The 22153-nt window shown below is 38.9% G+C and overlaps 1 protein-coding gene across 5 annotated transcripts in view; it reads right to left on the minus strand.

The window, feature by feature from the left end:
* Positions 1–22153, minus strand: part of DSE (dermatan sulfate epimerase) — a 76373-nt gene that overhangs the window by 38029 nt on the left and 16191 nt on the right. For 3 of the 5 annotated variants that reach the window (XM_019967171.2, XM_070795935.1, XM_070795934.1), the window contains exon 2: positions 9282–9750. In XM_019967171.2, coding sequence (XP_019822730.1) covers positions 9282–9697 — 416 coding nt within the window. In that variant the 5' untranslated portion in view covers positions 9698–9750. Of the gene's footprint in view, positions 1–9281; positions 9751–11236; positions 11431–22153 lie in introns of those variants that run through there. The other 2 variants (XM_070795936.1, XM_070795937.1) reach the window with 2 other exon arrangements.

Raw genomic sequence — 22153 nt, forward strand, 5'->3', positions numbered from 1 at the left:
GCCTGGAATATCCCATGGACAGAGGAGCTGCGTAGGCTGCAGCCCATGGGGTCGCAAAGAGTTGGACACAACTGAAGTGACTTAGCACGCACACATGCAGGACAAGAAGCAAAAGTTAGATCGGGACATGGAACAATGGACTGGTTCAAGATTGGGAAAGGAGTACGTCAAGGCTGTATATTGTCACCCTGCTTATTTAACTTACGTGCAGAGCACATCATGTGAAATGCCGGGGTGGATGAATCACAAGCTGAAATCAAGATTGCCAGGAGAAATAACAACCTCAGATATGCAGATGATACCACTCTTAACAGCAGAAAGCAAAGAGGAACTAAAGAGCCTCTTAATGAGGGTGAAAAGAAGAAAGTAAAAAAGCTGGCTTAAAACTCAACAGTCAAAAAACTAAGATCATGGCATCCAATCCCATCACCTCATGGAAAATAGATGGGGAAAAAGTGGAAACAGTGACAGATTTTCTTTTCTCAGGCTCCAAAATCACTGGAGACTATGACTGCAGCCATAAAATTAGAAGATGCTTGCTCCTTGCAAGAAAAGCTATGAGAAACCTAGACAGCATATTAAAAAGCAGAGACATCACTTTACTGACAAAGGTCCATATAGTCAAAGATATGGTTTTTTCAGTAGTTATGTACAGATGTGAGAGCTGGACCGTAAGAAGGCTGGGCACCAAAGAACTGATGCTTTCAAACTGTGGTGCTTGGAGAAGACTCTTGAGAGTCCCTTCAACAGCAAGGAGATCAAACCAGTCAATTCTAAAGGAAATCAATCCTGAATATTTACTGGAAGGACTGACACTGAAGCTGAAGCTCCAATACTTCGGCTGCCTGATGCTAAGAGCTGACTCACTGGAAAAGACCCTGATGCTGGGAAAGATTGAGGGCAAGAGGAGAAAGGAGAGACAAAGGATAAGATGGTTGAATGGCACCATCGACTCAATGGACATGAGTTTGAGCCAACTTCAGGAGATAGTGAAGGACAGGGAAGCCTGGTGTGCTGCAGTTCATGGGATCACAAAGAGTCAGACATGACTTAGCAGCTGAACAACAACAGAGATGATATAAAATGTCTCACATTTGTTGTTAGAAAGAAGCATTATTAAACTATTTTAACCTCACTTCATCTGAATGGAGAAGTCTCCTTGTTGTGTATGAAAACCAGCACTGAGATGCTCAGCTAACCTTAACACCTGATTTGGCCTCTCCCTGAGCAATTCCTCACCTGCTTCCTTCTGCCACAGGTCTCGCAACACCAGTCCTTGCCCACTGCCCTCACCTGGAATGATGCTGGCAAAAACCTGTTTATTAAATGGTATACCAGAAAGGAATTCCCAATGGCCAGGTTCCTAAAATGTGTTTCTGTAAATATTAAAGAATCTGATCATCATAAAAAGCCTTGTTGTCATCAGTTTCAGACTTCTGTTTGCAAGGATTTATAGCAGGGTAAAAGCAGTGTATTTCTTGAGATCACTGAATGAATGGAACAGAGAGAAAAAGAGAGGCAGAAGGGGAAGGAGGAGGAAGGGCAGAAGGGAGGGAAAGCATGAAGGAGAAAAAGCCAGGGGACTTGGGGGCTGGGTTAATAGAGACCCTGCAGTTGAGTCCACTGGATTTGTTTCCTTGGATGGATTCCAGGTGCACTATGGGCTACGCCTCCAGGTCTTCACCACTGTAAGGTCATGAGAGGAAAACCCGATCTTTTTACTTAGGGTGCTGTGGCTCTACATCCTCCCCTACTTTGATCCCCAGCTTTACTGTGCAATTTAGAGAAGTAAAAAGCCTGAGAGACAGCTGTAGGGAACTGCATTTGAAGCCCAGCACACCATGCTGAGTGACGTGCTCACCCTTCATTTTGGAACATACAGGAAGAAAACTGATTGGTTCACTATGATATGCCAAGGGCATTTTTTTACTTTATTATTTTTTTTGTATTTTATTTTGCAAAGGGGCCCTCAGATGTCACTCTCCAGAAGTTTGCATTGCACAAGCAAAGAATTTAATACACCGTCTGTTGCAAATAAAATAATTACTCCTCTGTCCAAAAGTTCAACTTTCTTTGTTTCCCTCACCAGTTCTGAATTCCTGTAGCTGACTGGCAGCCATGCAAGAGTGAAGTAATTTCTTTCCTCTATGATTTATTTTCTGATGATAAGTAAGCAAAAATACTGTAAAGGGAAGAAAATGATGCAAAATGAGTACTTCTCAAAAACCCAACTCCAGAGTGAATAGGTAAAATGAAGTCCTGTGTGTCAAGAATAAAGCTACATGATCATATCTATTTCTGCATAGTAAAAATAAACTTTTTAGTAAAATATGTATCAGGCACATAATGCTAAGAGCTTTACATGCATTATCTCATTTAACCCTTGGAACAACATTTTTCGTATGGGAAGAATCAATCCACATTTTAAAGACAAAGACACTGGGGTTTTATAGAAGTTAAAAAAAAAAAAAAACCTGCTAAAGGCTAATAAAGTAGAATCAAGATACAAGTGCAGCTCTGCATCCGAGGACTGCTATGCTTGGCTCCTTCCCCAGGCTTTACAATGTTTAGACAAAAGCCTTGAAAAGCCCGTTGCTCAGAAATGCACATGGGATAAGTATATGATGTCAGTAGAGCTTGAACAACAAATCTTTTGTTACAATTCTATTTTAAACCTATGTTCAATACATTCATTTCTTCATAGTAGGTGTGATATGGTCAACTTATCTATATCTTTCTTAAGTGACTCAGGTGTGGTGTGATTTCCGATGATCATTTAAGTGAGTTTTTTGTTTGTTTTTAGGTATAGAAGATTACTGTAAGAACAGGCAGAGTAGTGTAATACAAAGCTCAGAGAACCCATCTATCATAAGCTCAGCTGAGCCACACAATGTACAGAGAGGCCACCTGACAGGTATACGTCATCTCACTTTTCTGCATGAGCAAAATTCTACTGAAGGACTAAGCTAGACTAGGAAAGAAAAGTAGAGTAGCCTGGGACTAAACCATATGTCCATCCCCTCTACCTCCACTCTAGTTTTAGTCAATTTCACTTTGAAGAACCTTCATCCAAGGATACTAGAGCACTCATTCATTGGGCAAAAATATACCTGATACTCTGTTAGGAGATGACAGAGGTATGTATGAGCAAAACAGATCCAGTCCTGCCCTCAGTCTAGTCTAGTATAGTATAAAAAAGATAGCACTGTGCAATTCATCATACATGCACTGGAAGGATGTTCATGAAACTACCATGAGAGTTTTTCATGAAAATTCCAGGAGAAATTTCTTTCTGATCCTTGAGTCAAGAGTAGTAGTTGGAGTACCTGATCTATTTTTAATCCCAGGGACACTATACTTCAAAACTAACTGAACCTACTTTTTTTACTTTTAAAATAAACACTCTTCCCAGTTGGCATTTGCAAAAAATAAAAATAAAAACAAAAAAAATAAAAGAATTTAGGGCCCACCTGTGGCCCATTCACTCATCGGACATAAGATGCATTTCAGCAACTGCCTCCTTGCTAGTCCAGCTGATATTCTTAATCTTTTCCTTTCCTCTTTTGTTTCTCAGCTAGTTCTTATTTGAGTATTATACTTTGTTTCCTTAATCTTTGGGAAGAAAGGTACAGTAGAAAAAAGTAAAGATAAGTAAATAAAAATATACATACATATGAAAATTTTAGGAAAACTGAGCAATATGTGCTTATTCCAAAACTTCAAAAACCGACTCTTTAGAAATCTCTTAAATCTTGACTAAGATCTGCTTTTATTATTTTCTCACCTTAAAGTTTAAGCTCTTGAGGAAAAAAAACTGATGGAAAATTTTTCATTTTTTGGCACCCAACAGTGTTCCCTTTTTAATTAGGTAAGGACTGAATGCAGAAATCAACCATTTATAAAGAGAATTTCCCCATGTGCCAACTGACATATATAGAACTTGCTCTAGTGATTAAATGATATAAAAAAATGAAATGACTTTAAGTGTAATAGAAACACATTTTCTATTGTTACCGGTCTAGATTTATGATCTCAGCTCATTTAATTTCTTAAAGCAGTTGTAAAATGAAGTTCTAATCACTCTTTTATATAAAACAGGGCCAACTGTAACCCAAATCCTAGCTCTCATTTGGAAGAGGAGATCTATAGAGGAAAAAAGGCTTAATTTAAAAGGTCAAAGACATTATTGGTGATGCTAAAAATAATGTGCCATTTTATATATAGGTTAAAGTAACATCTTTTAAAATTTGATTTTTACAACCAAGTTAAGAACAATTCAATTACCTTGTTACTTTTACTGTTATGGAGAATGTATTGAAGAATGCATGACATTCAAAAGGTAGAAGAACAAAGCAGAGAGAGCTTCTGAAAGAGAATATGGACATCTCCACAAAAGCAGATACAGGACTTAGACACGTCTCATCCTTGTGTACTCACTGACACACAAAATTATAATGTTAAAAGATGACAGTACTGCATGCGGTTGTTTTTCAATCACCAACATCATTATCAATCTATGAGATCCCTTTCTTTTTATCAGATGAACACATAAGATCAGTATAGAACTAGATAATATTTTCCATTTAACTTTTCCAATGGCCTTAGACTGTTAAGTAAATCTACAGCTGTGACCTTTTAGCTCTTTACTTTAAAAATATTCAAATTAAATGAACTACATTAATAAATCTGTATGCATATGTATGTCAGGTGTACTTCTTTTTAATACCAGACAAAAGACACATCATTGTTCCTTTTCCCTAAGCCGTCACAATTGGTGCTACCATCAGATTCTTATCTGCTAACAAAAAGGGCCCAAGGGAGCAACACTGAAAGTTTTAATGGAACAATGCCAAAAGGAACATATTATACGTTAAACAGATGTTCTAGTTTTGAGAGCAATTTGAACAAAGATAAGCAAAGTCTCCAAATAAATCCCAAACAAACACTGTTTCCTTACAGCCTACATACACCAAATTATAAACTAAACAAGGTCTAAATACTAAGTAAATACCAGTAACAATAATTATCATTGTCATTCTTATTCATAGAAGGCTTACTGTGTGACAGGAACTGTGCTAATAAAGTATTTTACAATATCTCATTTATTCCTCAAATCTTTAAGTAATTCATGAATAAAAACTAATGACCACCACCCCCCTCCCCGCATTAAGTGATCCTTACACTTAATTCTGAGCAGAGAATATAGTCCTAGCTTAGGTTTCAAATACCCAGTGTTTGCAGCCCTTATCCTTGGTGCAAATTTTAAAGGTACAGAGCTATTTGTTTTTTCATCATTGAATCCCCAGCATCTATATGGTACATGACATATAACAGATGCTCAATAAATGTTTGTTAATGTTGATTAATTGAACAAGTGAATGGACACAATTTACTCATAGGTTTTTATAAAGAGTAGGAAGGATCTTCATGGAACATGGCAAATGTATTAAGCTTGATGAAGCCATTGTAGGAAGCTTTTAAAAATTAAATAGTATTAAATATTGATCTCTTTTATAAATAAAAGTCTTTTATTTTCCCCTGAAACCAAATATAGGTGAACTATATTCTAAGACAGTGACAACACCTACAATACTTTCTCTGGGCATAATAGGAACATACGATTTAGTTTATTTAAATATAGATAGTTGAACTACGAAAACATTCAGCAGTATTTTAAGTTTCAAAAAGGGACTGATTATATTGAACTCCAATTTATTAAAAATTTAAGAGTCTAAATCTCTTTAACAAGTGGTGCTGGGAAATCTGGTCAACCACTTGTAAAAGAATGAAACTAGAACACTTTCTAACACCATACACAAAAATAAACTCAAAATGGATTAAGGATCTAAACGTAAGACCAGAAACTATAAAACTCCTAGAGGAGAACATAGGCAAAACACTCTCCGACATACATCACAGCAGGATCCTCTATGACCCACCTCCCAGAATATTGGAAATAAAAGCAAAAATAAACAAATGGGACCTAATTAAACTTAAAAGCTTCTGCACAACAAAGGAAACTATTAGCAAGGTGAAAAGGCAGCCTTCAGAATGGGAGAAAATAATAGCAAATGAAGCAACTGACAAACAACTAATCTCAAAAATATACAAGCAACTCCTCCAGCTCAACTCCAGAAAAATAAATGACCCAATCAAATAATGGGCCAAAGAATTAAATAGACATTTCTCCAAAGAAGACATACAGATGGCTAACAAACACATGAAAAGATGCTCAACATCACTCATTATCAGAGAAATGCAAATCAAAACCACTATGAGGTACCATTTCACGCCAGTCAGAATGGCTGCGATCCAAAAGTCTACAAGCAATAAATGCTGGAGAGGGTGTGGAGAAAAGGGAACCCTCTTACACTGTTGGTGGGAATGCAAACTAGTACAGCTACTATGGAGAACAGTGTGGAGATTCCTTAAAAAACTGGAAATAGAACTGCCTTATGATCCAGCAATCCCACTGCTGGGCATACACACTGAGGAAACCAGAAGGGAAAGAGACACGTGTACCCCAATGTTCATCGCAGCACTGCTTATAATAACCAGGACATGGAAGCAACCTAGATGCCCATCAGCAGATGAATGGATAAGAAAGCTGTGGTACATATACACAATGGAGTATTACTCAGCCATTAAAAAGAATACATTTGAATCAGTTCTAATGAGGTGGATGAAACTGGAGCCTATTATACAGAGTGAAGTAAGCCAGAAGGAAAAACACCAATACAGTATACTAACGCATATATATGGAATTTAGAAAGATGGTAACAATAACCCTATGTACGAGACAGCAAAAGAGACACTGATGTATAGAACAGTCTTATGGACTCTGTTGGAGAGGGAGAGGGGGGAAGATGTGGGAGAATGGCATTGAAACATGTATAATATCATGTATGAAACGAGTTGCCAGTCCAGGTTCGATGCACGATACTGGATGCTTGGGGCTGGTGCACTAGGACGACCCAGAGGGATGGTATGGGGAGGGAGGAGGGTTCAGGATGGGGAACACATATATACCTGTGGCAGATTCATTTCAATATTTGGCAAAACTAATACAATATTGTAAAGTTTAAAAATAAAATAAAATTTAAAAAAATAAATAAATAAAAAAGTTAAAAAAAAAAAAAAAGGTCTAGGGATTGGGTGCGATAGCTCTTAAAACTTGTAATTTCCATAAAACCATTTAAAAGTACCACCTCCTAACAGTCCTTCCCAAGATAAAAATATTCCAGTAGCTTGACTTTTTATGCTAGGATAACTTCTGGAAATACACAGCAGATATAAAGGTAAATTCTCAATTTCTGACCTTCATCTACCAGGAGGTCAAGAGAAAGAAATCAACTGTTCAGCTCTATTAAATCACAGGCTGGCTTTTGGGTTACTGGATAATGGCATAGAGTTATACCTGTTTTTATTAATACTGCCACAAAAAAAGTGCCAGGCCTCTAGTATATTTCTACAACATCTCCATCAACCAGTAATTCTGAACCTGTAGAAACTATGAAAATGATCATTTTTAAGTTTTATTTTCCTTCTTTTAATCCTTTCTAATGACAGCATTTGTTTAAGTTAGTGTTTATATGCCTGAATGTTTTTTATTATAATAAAATTGCACAGGTCTTGTGCAAGTCTCTTAATGTGATTGTATTTATACTGATAAAGTCTCCATTATAAAGTGGCACTTCCCAGTTACCTACTCTTTCATGAAGTGAAATTAATGTTCCAGAATGGCTCTCTGGAACATTTTCATCAGTATCTTAATCTGTCAAATTTCACTTATCTATCTAAAACAAAAAGGACTTTACCTTTATAGACAAAAAAGATTTTTTCCTCAAATACTATGAACATGGCTGCCATTTTTAACTAACTGTACAATGTCAAGTAACTGTGATATCTGCTAACAGAAATTTATAGTTCAAATATCCAATTTTCATACATCATTGTTTTATTATTTAAAAAAATTTTGCAAGCTTTACTGAGGTATGGTTGGCAAATAAAAACTGAAGTCATACATCTTTTATGTTCTTTCTTGGAGTCAGGAATAGAATGAGTTAATCAAGAACAGAAACTATGGCATATATGGATCAGCTCTGAAACAATCCAAATAAAAAGCTTCTTTTCAATCTAAAATATTGTAAGCTTCAAAATGATTATACATACCTAACAATAAGCCTTAAAAATAAGCTCTGATATGAATGTAATACCAATGCTTCTATAATCTTTTTCAGTAAGAAATTTCAGGAAATCCTTCAAACTCTATAAGCAAACAACATTCTTTATAATATTGCAGAAATTTAGGAAGAATTACATTTATTTACTGTATTGGCGGAATTCAGGAAGCTTGCAAGCTACCATTCTTCACCCCTATGATATGGGAGATGTAACTCCCTACAACATTAAATGCATTCACTGATTTTTCTAATCATTTAAAAATGAGCTCTTTCTAACCCTAGGACAATTAACAGCCTATGTAATTTTAAAAGGATATTTCATATAGTTTGCAATTGTTTTAATGTAATTGGTCTTTGACTATGTATTAAAACACAGTTTAAATAAGAATACCCACAGAATCTCTAATTAATTCATCCCATACCTTTTGGAATCAGGTAGGCACATCAATTATAAACAAATAAATTTAAGCTAATCAAGAAGTGACAGGAAGTTTGTTCTCAAATTTTGAACTTCTGAAAGTAAATTATTACATAATTAGAATTCCTCACATAATTATACTACAACTTTGGTTTTCATACAGGTTTGGGCAATTTGCTGGTTATTGGATAAGATCTTGTTTATAAATTGTCAGTTAATCCTATCACATTTACTTTTAGCTCTTCAAGCTCCTAATTGTCCTAAAATGGAAAGAAATCTTAATTGGAGGAAATCTCTTGCTGGCAAAAGGTTTTAATCACTTGGGGGTCGGTCAGAACCTAAGACCTGATGATAGTAATACAAGTGTGTTAAACAAGGGGGAAAGAAATCTCAACAATCAAGATGATACTGTTTACTCAAGGCAGCAAATTACTTTTTCTTTGGTTAGATTGTATCTATAAATATTTTTCTTCTAACTTTAAACTTGGAAGTTACTAGGTCTTTGAAACTAGAGACCATTCAGAAGCCACTGACAACATAAATAACAAGCAATCTTTCCCCCTCAATCACACACACATACACAGTATATGAAAATCTGGCTTCTGAGATTTCATGTCCCTATGAATTCATTCCTTAAATCACAGAGTTAATACAGTAAGAAGAAAAAGACAAAAATCTACCAACTAGGCTGAGCTGCCATCCTCTCCATGTAGTCTTTGGCCATATCTCGGGCTTCCATGTTCTCAGGATACAGCACACAGAACATTGCTAAGGCCCCCAGGTTGTTGCCGTAAATCTCATTCCAGCGGGCGCTGTATTCCTTGGGATCCCAAGGAGGGAGGTACTCCAAGGGGCTGGACAGCATGGTGTTCACGGCCTCAGTGAGCCGGGCGGCAATGTGCTCGTGGGAGCTGGCGGCCCTCAGCTGGAGCTCGGCCACCTCCGCTCTAGAGAAGTACAGCATTGGGTGGCTGTCATAGTTGGCATTGGTGAAGGGGATCATGACTTCTGGATTCTCGTCAGTGACGCAGGCTGACACGAAGCAAAACAAACATATGAAAAACACACTGGGAGCCCCCCGTGTGTGAGTCCTCATCGTGGCATCAGATCTCCAAATCTCCAAGGCAGCCAAACCATCTTCGAAAGATCCTACAGGAGAATAAAAAGGAGAGGAGGTTATGTCAGCCAGGGGACCGTGGTGAAGCAGGAAATATACGGTAGGCAGCCACTTTGCATACATGAAAATTAAGCTTAAGAATTTTCAGATATTTCAAAAATGCAACAAAAATTTGAACTAGAAAGAAACCAAAACCTAATAATTTAATTACACAGGATACATCAGATATATTCATCATGGAAAACAGAACTTTGGACTTGGAAAATGGTGTAATATTTGCTAGAGTAGAGAAGAAAAACCCTAGCTGGCATTCTTCTCACATTTTATCACACAAAAGCGTTTCAATTTTATGGTATTTTTGGACATTACTATGAAGGCTACAATAACCAAAAGCTGATGGTGAAATGTCTGGGAATCTGAATGGACGTTAGGAAAAAAATAAGAAAATCCTGTCTTAATACAGCCTCCTGCACTCTTAAGTTCTCCCCTCCTTCTAACATTCTCCATTCTGAATGAGGGATTAGGATCAATACATCTATATGAATGTGAGCAGACAAAATATTATGAGTAAGGCTGAATATCCTCTTTGTGTCAGCAGAAGGTGGGGACAGGACTAACAGAAGTAGGGTAAACATCTGCTAAGCCCGTGCGCTCCCTGAGATGACATCAGCAGGCATGCAAGGCAAGATCAGACACGGGGCTGCTGGGACTGGAGACTGACATGCCTTCATTCAGAAAATACAATTCCAAACTTAAAAGGCTGAAAGAATGCGTGTGCATTTTCCCATTATTATTTGAAACTACTGTCTACTTTTTTTAGTTCGCACTCAGGATTTTGGTGTCATTCAGTTAAGTCAGACATTTAAACCAAGCTCACATCTTTTCTTAAACTGCTTAACTTTCTTGAAAATCCTTTTCTTCAGTGGCAGCTTTGCTCACTAGTTAAAGAATGTCTTTCAAAGTAGGAACATTAAAAAAAGAAACCCCTCAGCCTGGTCTATGTCCCACATCTGGGATAAAGCAGGCATAAAATCCCCCAGAGGCAAGTCAGGGAATTCTTAAAATTCTTCAGAGGGGAAAGGTTATGGAAAGCAGACCAGAAAAAGACAGTTTTATGTAAATAATGAACAGTAGTTTTCAATTATTAAAGGGAGAAACTGATGGGGAAAAAAATCAATCTCCCCAGCTGAACGCAAACCATTTTTCCAAGGAAAATCTGCCTCATCACATTCAGAAGAAAGAAAACCAAGGGTTTAACACACAGTGGAGAACAATCCATACTCTTAACTTGGTCTGTGTCCAAGTGATGCAACACAGCATCATTTGCGGATGCTGCCATAAATTCTAGTATTCTTTATATTTCTGAATGTGCTTTAGCCTATATATAAAAAAAGTCAGTAGCAGTGTGTGTGTTAAGTATTTTAGACTTACTTCAAGAACAGAACTTTTAACGAATACAAAATGAATATAGCCAAGCTACATAAAATATATAAAATAGAAATAACTCTTGGACTCTACCCGTATTATGTCTAGCACCCAAATCTTCAAGGCGGCTGGCTGGATCCTTCAAGGTCAGAGAGCTGGCCAAAAGAAACAAGTCTTCTCGGTGGTTATGTCTGAGGAGGGGTGTGGTCTCTGGTAACACAAGAGACGTGGCTTGGTCTGAAAGCTCACTCCCCACCACCCTCACCCTGGAGTTTATTTTCTGCTCTTGAAGAGAACAAGTGCGCTAATTAAAAAAACAAGCCTGCATTATTAAATCCCCAAAGGTCTAAAACTGGATGGGGCCATCAATGCAATTAGCACTTAATTAGCAATTAGCATCCCAGGGTGAGGATGGCTTGGAGGTTTCTCCTTTAACTGACCTCTACATAGATAGAACTGAGAATCTTCTCTGAACTACTGGTTTTTAAATGTGCAGCTCAGGTTCTAGGTGGGTAAGCAGGTGGCGTGGGGTTTGGAGGGATGGGTTGGAAGCTCTGTGAAGACTAGAATCTATATCTCAGATTTTGTACATGCTAAGTTGCTTCAGTCATGTCTGACTCTTTGCGACCCCATGGACTGTAGCCCACCAGGCTCCTCTGTCCATGGGAATCTACAGGCAAGAATATTGAAGTGGCTTGCTATGCCCTCCTCCAGGGGATATTCCCGATCCAGGGATTGAACCTGGGTCTCTCATGTCTCCTGCACTTGCAGGAGGGTTCTTCTATACACACATTCCCTAAAAGGGGCTAAGGCTGATATGTTTTATTATCTTACTTTCTCTTTTTCTAAGAAAAAAAAAGTTGTATTTTTAAATTTTTGGCTGCACCCTGCAGCATGTGGGATCTTAGTTCCCCAACCAGGGATCAAACCCACACCCCCTGCATTGGAAGGCAGAGTCTTAATCTCTGAGAAGTCCCTGATTTGTTACATTCTCTTTCTCCTGCCTTATGTACAGCACCCTCCTACCCAGGTCTGGAGTCGCTGAGGTTAGAGAAGCTGCTCCAATGAGACCTTCCCAATGCAGGACTGAACCACGCTGTGATCACAGCCACTTCTGCCACATGGCTTCCAGTTACATAGGACATGCCCGAGTATATTTAAACTAGAAGCATTGCTCCTGAAGCACAGACCTCATTAAGATGTTGTTTTGGGAATGATGCCATCTCAATATGCCAACTGTTACTGAAGGTTCCCTAGTTATTGCTTCAAATTCATGTGGAGGTGTCAGGGCAGCAAGGCTTGAGTTACCACACATTGAAAACATTCCTGTTGGAACACATGTGGGCCAGGGTACAACCCACAGAAATTCTGCTAAACGATCATCTACGAAGACGGAGGAGAAAAGACTATGACACTCACAGGGGCACAAACTGTGCTGCTCTCCTTACGGCATACATGCAACCAGCTATGAAGGCCTTTGCTGATCTACCCAAAGAGTTAACATCTCCTGTATCTGGCTGATGGCTGTATTACATGGGACTGTTTCAGCTGTTTATGCCAGACCTCACCAAAGAGGGGACCACAGCTTCCTTTTTGCATCACAGGGGTTAGCAGTGTGTGCCTGGCATGTACAAGGCAGTTCACAGACACTGAACTTCTGGGCTTAGGAAGTGATAGAGGGGATCTTATCACTAAAATGAGCAAGGAGAAATCTTACTCCTCCTTACTTGAAGCTAAAGCAAGTTCAGAATTTTCGAGATACAGTTTCTGCGAGGAAACAAATACAGAAAAATACTCATGAGGCCTAGACACTCCTGTAGCCTAAAAAACATTCAGTAGTTTACCAAAAAAAAGAAAGAAGAAATGAAACTTAACTAAAGTCTTTAGGCTGGTAACCCAAAGGGAGACCTAGTTCTCATCTACCATCTTAAATCTGTCTAGGTTTTTATTGAAAAGCCCCTATATCCAAGTTTTGGGTTTCCCTTTAACCATCTACCCTCAGTGTTCTGTGTACCCTCTTTGCCAAGGGAAGAGCTGGAATTAGATGAAAGGAGCATTTCTCAAGGTAATTTTAGGTGGACACTGGTGTCTAGGCTTTATGCTAACTTCATGTACTTATTTCAGTGCACATTAGGAAAAGCTATAACTATCATATCAAACCAGATTTCAACAGACACATAAAGTTCCTGTTTAAAATACATTTAAGTTTAAAAGTAAGTTTAAAAGAAAAGCAAATGGATAAGGCAAAAACTGTTGAAGGTGGTGCCTGAATGACCAAAGTTTGGAAGATGCTGAAAATGCTGAGTGAAACAATGGTTATTAAAGGCTAAAGAGTTTACCAAAATGACCAACCGTGACTCTCCCCATCTCTTTAACACAAAACAACCGCCAGTTCCCTTACATCTTTAAGCTGCCCTTGGCCCAGTTCAGGAGCAAGGCACCCTCAAAATGGCAAAATCGTGAGCTCTGCTCAGAGGCTGCCTATGAGTAGTGCACAGTTTACTCATAATTCAGTTCTCAGAATGGTTCTGAATGACGCTTTTTAGCCTCATTTTCCCCAACAGCCTTTCTTTCCTCTTCTCGTCCACCAACTCTCTCTCCTAATTCAGTTTTCCTTCCCATTCTTTCACCTCACTCGACACAGCTCAGAGAGCAAAACATTCCTAATTTTAGACCTAATCAATGAATACAGTACAGTTGAGATAATTCAGACAGAAATATAATCATTTATCTGCTTGTATGCACCACATATATCTGCAGCCGTCCAACTGGCATTATGCTAAGGCCAAGTCAAATAACGTAAAAAGGATTTAACAAACCGCCCGAATTCCAATTATCTTAAGTAGGTCCACACAGAGCAACAATAAGCCTAAAGTTATTTTGCTTTAATTCTGGTTCCAACAATCCACTGCAGATACCATGATTGCTGACACACAGCGATTTTGTGTGAAATGCTCTTCACATATTTAATAACGTGGCAAAACAGTACTAAGAGTTACTCTCACAATATCTCAGCATAAATATCTAGAGACAGAAATAAACCTGAATCTCCTAAGGCGTAAACCAAAGTTCTCTCCTTTAGCCAAATGTTTAACATTCAATAACATTAAAAGTTTCCATTTTTGTCGTCCTTACACAAAGAAAGCACAGAAAGCATATACCGAGAAGGAACAGAATTGAAAACTATACCAGCACGCTGGGTTTCAAAAATGAAGTGGGTTTCCAAACAGTCTGGGGTGATTTATAAACGAAACACAGAGTAGTACAAAAGTTCTTTCAGTTCCTCTGGTTTCAGAAATATAGAAAGTATAAAGATGGAAGTAAGAAATCACCCTATAGAAAGTAAACCATGTCCCAAATTAAGATGGATTTAAAAACCCCTTAAAATATGTGCCAAGTCTAAGGAGCACAGCACTAATTAACATTATGGGCGTGGAGTTGGGCAGACTTGTGTATAAGTTCCAGCTCTATTGTCTACTGGTTTTGATCAACTGACTTCGGCTCTCAGAACCCCCATTCTCTCATTCATAAAATGGTCCCAACTTCCTGAGGCAAATAAATATTATATAATGCACTTAGCATAAAACCTGACATGAAATAAGAGCTCCATAAATATTTGTTATTTTTAACAAAAAGGAAGACGTTTCAGACATGCAGAATTATATTAACCTAATGATACTAAAGCTGAAACTCCAGTAGTTTGGCCACCTCACACGAAGAGTTGACTCACTGGAAAAGACCCTGATGCTGGGAGGGATTGGGGGCAGGAGGAGAAGGGGACGACAGAGGATGAGATGGCTGGATGGCATCACCGACTCGATGGACTTGAGTTTGAGTGAACTCCTGGAGTTGGTGATGGACAGGGAGGCCTGGCGTGCTGCGATTCATGGGGTCGCAAAGAGTCAGACATGACTGAGCGACTGAACTGAACTGAACTGACCCATAAAATATTTTATTTGAAAAAAATTAAATATCATAAGTAAAAGAATGAGAACTAGAGATGTCAACTGACTAGGGCAAGGTCATGCCACATGTTAAGAGACTTAGCTGAAACTAGAACTCAAGGCTCCCGATTCTTTAAGGCATCATTCATAGTAAGCTCAACGCTCATTGGAAAGGAAAGCATATAATCCTTGACATTTTTCAAAATTTTTGGGGGGGTTTTGCCCCCAAAGAAAAGCATTAACATTAAATGAACTATTAACTGAGTTTGATTGCTTTCCAAGGCCAGTTAATTACTCTCGGTGTACAAAAAGTGACTGCTTATTACTGTATTCTTTGGAAGGAAAGGGATAGTGCTGGGAAAAACAATCTCTGGTTGGGGAGCTATTTCCTAGTAACAGGTTTATATCGTGGAAGGAGTACATGAGTACTTGGAGGATATCTACTGCCATTGCCAGAGTTAATGATTTCACCTCAGTCCAGGGTCTGGTCTTGGCTCAGATTATCATCTCAGCTGATCATCCTAGGAGATGGCAGCTGATGTTATGATAATAAAACTAAATTCCTCCTCCCTCAGCATATATAAATGTCAGTGCATTCATTTTTCAGAAATACAACAATCAAGAAGACTGGGAAATATTTTCTGGCTTCATTAGAAAAATACACAGGAAGCAGAAGTATTAGATAATTGCCTGGTGTATAAGGAATCAGAACCAAGGCAGTGGGAAGGGCCCTGGGCTTGGAGCAATTCAAACGGTCAAGAATACCACCACAACTGCACTTGAATGGAGTCTGCGTTGTCAGCCCCTGTCACAAATGCCCCTGGGATACCACTAAAAATAAATGCTAAAAAATGAATTGTGATAGGGTGATTGCAGCCATGAAATTAAAAGACGCTTACTCCTTGGAAGGAAATTTATGACCAACCTAGTTAGCATATTCAAAAGCAGAGACATTACTTTGCCAACAAAGGTCTGTCTAGTCAAGGCTATGGTTTTTCCAGTGGTCACGTATGGATGTGAGAGTTGGACTGTGAAGAAGGCTGAGCGCCAAAGAATTGATGCTTTTGAACTGTAGTGTTGGAGAAGACTCTTGAGAGTCCCTTGGACTGCAAGGAGATCCAACCAGTCCATTCTGAAGGAGATCGGTCCTGGGTGTTCTTTGGAAGGACTGATGCTAAAGCTGAAACTCCAGTACTTTGGCCACCTCATGAGAAGAGTTGACTCATTGGAAAAGACTGATGCTGGGAGGGATTGGGGGCAGGAAGAGAAGGGGCCAACAGAGGATGAGATGGCTGGATGGCATCACTCATTTGATGGATGTGAGTTTGAGTGAACTCCGGGAGCTGGTGATGGACAGGGAGGCCTGGCGTGCTGCAATTCATGGGGTTGCAAAGAGTTGGACACGACTGAGTGACTGAACTGAACTGAATGTTATTTAGGAAAGAAGAGTAAACGTGCACCACCAACCCCTCCCCAGACCTCCTGCACCACCTCCACACTAAGCTCAGCTCAATAGTAACCATTCTAGTTTGCCCAACCCAATGGACAGGCCCAATAGTTAATACTGTGTTGGCCAAAAAGTTCGTTTGGGTTGTCTTGTAAGCCGAACAAACTTTTTGGCCAACCAAATATATGTCAAGGATAGCTGACCCTCCCACACTAGAACTGGAGGTGCCCTTATTGATGAAGGACTAAAACAGTCTAGTAAACCAGACAACTGAATGCCCCTGACATTGTACCTTATGCCCTGGTAAACACGTGGACCTTGCAGAAGTCTGCAGCTACAGCTCCTTCTTCTTCACGCTTCCAATGAAACCCAAGTTCCCTTCCTGTTTAGGCCTCCAGTCAGGTTTTAGGCAAACCAATGGTCTGAGAGCACTAATATCTCCCAGCAGAGCTATATATTTCCTTCTCTGATCTATTTTAGGGTTTGACTCTCAAAGAAACCTATTTCCAAGTATTTGAGAAACATCTTGCCGTGGTCTCACACATACTACTGCACCGTTTCCATATGTTTTAAGTAGAATATATATATATTTAAAGTTCTCCTCGCTTTTCTATTTCAATTTTATTAAATGCATCATTAGGATAATTTTAAAAATTATTTTTCCTCAATATCAAAATAAAACCTTATAGGTCCTTGGTAGACTTTTGTAGTGAAATAAATCTAATATTATTCTTAAATATATCAAACGCTAAGAAAACATATGGTTTTGGTACCATACAATCATTCCCTAAAATTATACTCCCTGATGTGTAAAGCCTATGGACTCAGCCAAAAAAGAAAAATTTAAAAACCAAGCACTCTTAATCAAAATGAAAGTTCTTTTTTTTACTGATGGCTTACTGTTTCCTTACTTAAGGGTGAAATGAAATATATCTCCCCAAAAAGTCATTTCCAAACAAAAGTCCACAATATGAAATTATAACATGCAGAACCCCAAGAATTTACACAAACTACTGAGGGAGTAATCATAACCCTGAACCCACACGGCAAAACCACACTGTGTATAATAATGGTGTTCACCCCCTTCACACTCAACGCTGGAGAAACTTTAGGTTAGGTCTATAAGTTAAGTGCAGCCCTGCACAGTCAAAGAAAATTTCCATGTGTCTCTAGGAGAGTTGTTTAAAAGATTCCACATTTTCTCATTCCACATTTTCTCTGAAGTTCACATCTTTGCAGCATCAACAATAGTAACTGTATAACTTCTTTATATAAGAAGAAGAATTAAGCTAGATTATATTTTTAAATGGTCATACATATTTTCTGGTGTCAAATCTGAAATCTCCATCTCGCATGCACCACAGACTTTTGTTTGAGTAATTTAGTGGCTATCAAACTGACGGTATAATTCAGGCGGAGAGTTTTGCCTGCTACACATTTCTACAAAACTAAAAACCATTAAGATTCTTCTTTTGAGAGAGTGGTTGTCGTACAGAAAGCAGAGAGGAAGTAAAATTTTCATGGAGGCAAACAGAGAACAGGACAGAGAGTAGGGGGAGAGAAGTATCTACAACGTCACTGATGAGACTACTACAGTACTGAATTTTGCCTGCAAAAATGCTCAAAGAGAAAATGAAATGGTTTTATACTTTCTAAGACAAGCTATAAGTAAATTCTAGTTTATCTAGCAGTGTAACAGTTGGATATCTTCTGATTGGTACTTGTTACAGTTTTAATGGATTTTCTTAATGATGACATTGGACGACAAAATCCTATTTTCAGAATTTTTTATTCTTACATTATTTTCAGAACAATCTAATGCTGAGTATGAAAGTGAAAGTCGCTCAGTCATGTCCAACTCTTTGTGACTCCATGGACTATACAGTCCATGGAATTCTCCAGGCCAGAATACTGGAGTAGGTAGCCTTTCCCTTCTCCAGGGGATCTTCCCAACTCAGGAATCGAACCCAGGTCTCCTGCACTGCAGGTGGATTCTTTACCAGATGAGTCACCAGGGAAGCCCAAGAATACTGAAGTGGGTAGCCTATCCCTTCTTCAGCAGATCTTAGTATAATTAAGTGTATTTCTTTTTTGGCATTCTGAATCTTTTAAAAAGTGGTAGCTTATGTATTTTAAGTTTTCCACTGTATTGTTTTCCAGAATTGGAATACCAATTCCCTACCTATACTGGGAGTAAGACTTTCTTGTATGTATTCATTAATTCAGCTATGTATTGAGCAGCTATAAACCTAGAAACTATATTAGGCATGAGGCTACAAGGTAAAATTTCTCCCTTAGTCCAAAGCAATTTATTTAACTTATTGTACCTGGCCCCAAAGAAAATTAGCAATCTTTTTTGTTTTCAAAATTTTTCGTAATCAAAGATTTTTCTAGAAGAGTTTCAAAAACTAGCTGTGACTTTCTCAGCAATAGCTTTAAACATGAAAACACTATTTTCTGGCATAACTGACTAAAAGCAAAAAGCATGTAAAGAAAATGAATAAAGATAATGAAGCCAAGAGCTAAATATAACCTCATACAGTTTCAAATAACAGTTAATTTAAACCAGGAAATGTCCATGAAAAGTAAAGGAAAAATTTTCTTCCTGCCACAGATTCATAAGGGCAGACTGCTGAGGCAGTTAAGAAGGCTGGCCCAGGAGTCAGAGTGGCTTTTTTCACCACTGTGTGACTGTGGACAAGCTAAACCAAATCCCTTACTTAAAATGAAGAGGACAATGGTATTTGTCTCACAGGCTGGGTGGGAGATTAAACGACATAACACCTATAAAGTAATTAACACTTTCTGGTAAGGGTTCCCCCGAAATGCTAGTTCTCATCATTCACCTCAGAACCCGATTAGTGATTGAGGGCACAAGCGGGAGCCAGACTTAAAGAGTTTGAATCCCAGCACCACCACATCCTTAGCGATGTTCCTGTTTCCTCCTCTGTAAAATGGGTAAAATAATACATTCCTCACAGGGTTTCTGTGATCTTAAATTAGCTTCAAGCACTAAAAGGGTCACTGGGATTTAGAAAGTGTTCCACAAACGCTAGCAGTTGTCATCATCTTGCCAATAAGAACACCAAGGTCAGTCCACAAGAGAGAGAGCGTGCTATGACACCAGGAGGAAGTGCTCACAAACCATCACTCACAGAAGGTTATTTTTAAAACAGGTACAATGCACCATGTATTCATAACCTTGTAGAGTCTTCAAAAGCCTACAAATATCAGATATTTTGACAAATATAAAGTATTTGATGCCAAGAAGTTGGCCTTTCTTCCTGCTCAATGGCACATTTATAACTTTGAGGCTACACATTCCAAGTAACTGAACACATGTGAGGAGAAAAGAAGTTTCTACATTTAATACTATTTCTTCGGCAACCAAATTTTATACAGAGAGAGAGATAACCATTCTGATTGTATATGTGCTCACCCAGTCAGAAAAATATCCTAAACATAGAAACAACAGTTTTGAAGTTTAAAGATGAAAAACTTACTTCTGAACTTAAAATTTTTAAATCTTATGTTTGATCGAAATACATTTTCTACTTCCCATGAAAGTGAAAGAAAGTGAAGTTGCTCAGTCGTGTCCAACTCTTTGCAACCCCATGGACTGTAGCCTACCAGGCTCCTCCGTCCACGGGATTTTCCAGCAATAGTACTGGAGTGGGCTGCCATTTCCTTCTCCAGGAGATCTTCCCAACCCAGGGATTGAACCCAGGTCTCCCACATTGTAGGCAGACGCTTTACTGTCTGAGCCACCAGGGAAGTCATAAATGGCATTATATATTAATTTTCAGTTAGCAATGTAATTCTTTGAATTTGTGGACATAAGTATCTTTAATTCTGTAGCCAAATCTCCTCCTTTGATTTTTGAGCTATATGACTTCTTTTCTTAGCACCTGTGATGATTACTTTTATACGTCAACCTGACTGCAGCCATACAGTGCTCAGATATTTGATGAAATGTTATTTCTGGTTGTGTCTGTGAAAGGTTTCCTGAAGAGATTAGCATTAGAAGTGGTAGACTGAGTAAAGCAGATTGCTGTTTCAAATGTAGGTGAGTCTTGTTCAATTCAGTGAGGATCTGAATAGAACAAAAAGTCAGAGGAAGGGAGAAATCCCCTCTTCCCTCCCACTCCCTCCCTTTCTCTCTGCCTTACTGATGAGCACGGACATCATCTCCTCCTGCCCTTAGACTGGAACTTGTATCATCAACCTTTCCCGGGTTCTAGCTTGCAGACAATCAGCTTCCGTAGCTGCATGAGTTGCATGAGTTAATTCTTCTGCCTCAACATCAACTTCCAGGCTACCCTCTCTCCTTTCTACCTCTTTCCTGACTCCAATCAATACCACATACTTGGAGGTCAATGCCTCTATTTTTCTAGCCCAGTATCTGCAAACTTCTGTGGAATAAGTCATGACAACAATTATATATTTTTCAGGCAAAGTACCACAAAATACATTTAACTTCTCATACATAATCTACTCTGGTTCATTCATTTACCTATTTACCTAAAACTATGCATATTTAGAATATGTCCTTATAGCATAAATTTACCCTCTAATAATAATGACTCTAGGAAGCACTAATACCATGTTCAAAGCCCTACCTAGCTATGCAGGAAAGTGAAAGTGAAAGTGAAGTTGCTCAGTCATGTCCGACCCTCATCTACCCCATGGACTCAGCCTACCAGGCTCCTCCATCCATGGGATTTTCCAGGCAATAGTACTGGAGTGGGTTGCCATTTCCTTCTCCAATGCATGAAAGTGAAAAGTGAAAGTGAAGTCGCTCAGTTGTGTCCGACCCTCAGCGACCCCATGGACTGCAGCCTTCCAGGCTCTTCTGTCCATGGGATTTTCCAGGCAAGAGTACTGGAGTGGGGTGCCATTGCCTTCTCCTGGGATGCCATTGCAGGAAAGGGTTAACTCAAATCCTACACATTTCTAAGAAAGGACTGGCCCATGTCTGGTTCATGGGAGATGAGTTCTGAGCTCTCATTATATTCTATGTGATAAGAGGATTTTGGGGTGTCTGAGGCCTTGGGCCATGTGGTACTATTAAGATGGGACAGTTTATACTAACAATGGGATTCACAATGAACTGTCTTTGCTCTGGGGGACCAGAATCTGAATAGCTACAGTCAGTCATGCAGGCGCTACATGCTTCCAAGACTGAACCCCAATAAAAATCCCTGACCGCCAAGGCTCAAGTGAGCTCCCCTGGCTGGCAACTCTTTGTGAGGGTTGTCACAGATTCGTGCCAGGAGTGGAACTTCATTAGCAGAGGACAGTGGAAGCCTGTGCCCGGTTCCTCCCAGACTTCACCCCGTGCACCTTTTCTCTTCGCTGATTTCAGTCTCTATCCTTCAGCTGTGTTAAACTATAACCACAATTGTAACAGCTTTTTGAGTCCTTCTAGTGAATCACTGAGCCCAACCGTGGTCCTAGGGAACTCCCTGACCTCCTTTTTAGTTCAATGATCGAAATTTCTGTTAGAATTCTGAAAGTCTTGCTATAGCACTTTGTCCCATTACATAAGAAAATGTCATGATACTTTTCACCAACTCTTTCTCCTTACTTAACTTCTGATATTGTTCTACTTTAAACCCC

Source organism: Bos indicus, chromosome 9 (genome assembly GCF_029378745.1).
Source record: "Bos indicus isolate NIAB-ARS_2022 breed Sahiwal x Tharparkar chromosome 9, NIAB-ARS_B.indTharparkar_mat_pri_1.0, whole genome shotgun sequence".
Taxonomy (NCBI): Eukaryota; Metazoa; Chordata; class Mammalia; order Artiodactyla; family Bovidae; genus Bos; species Bos indicus.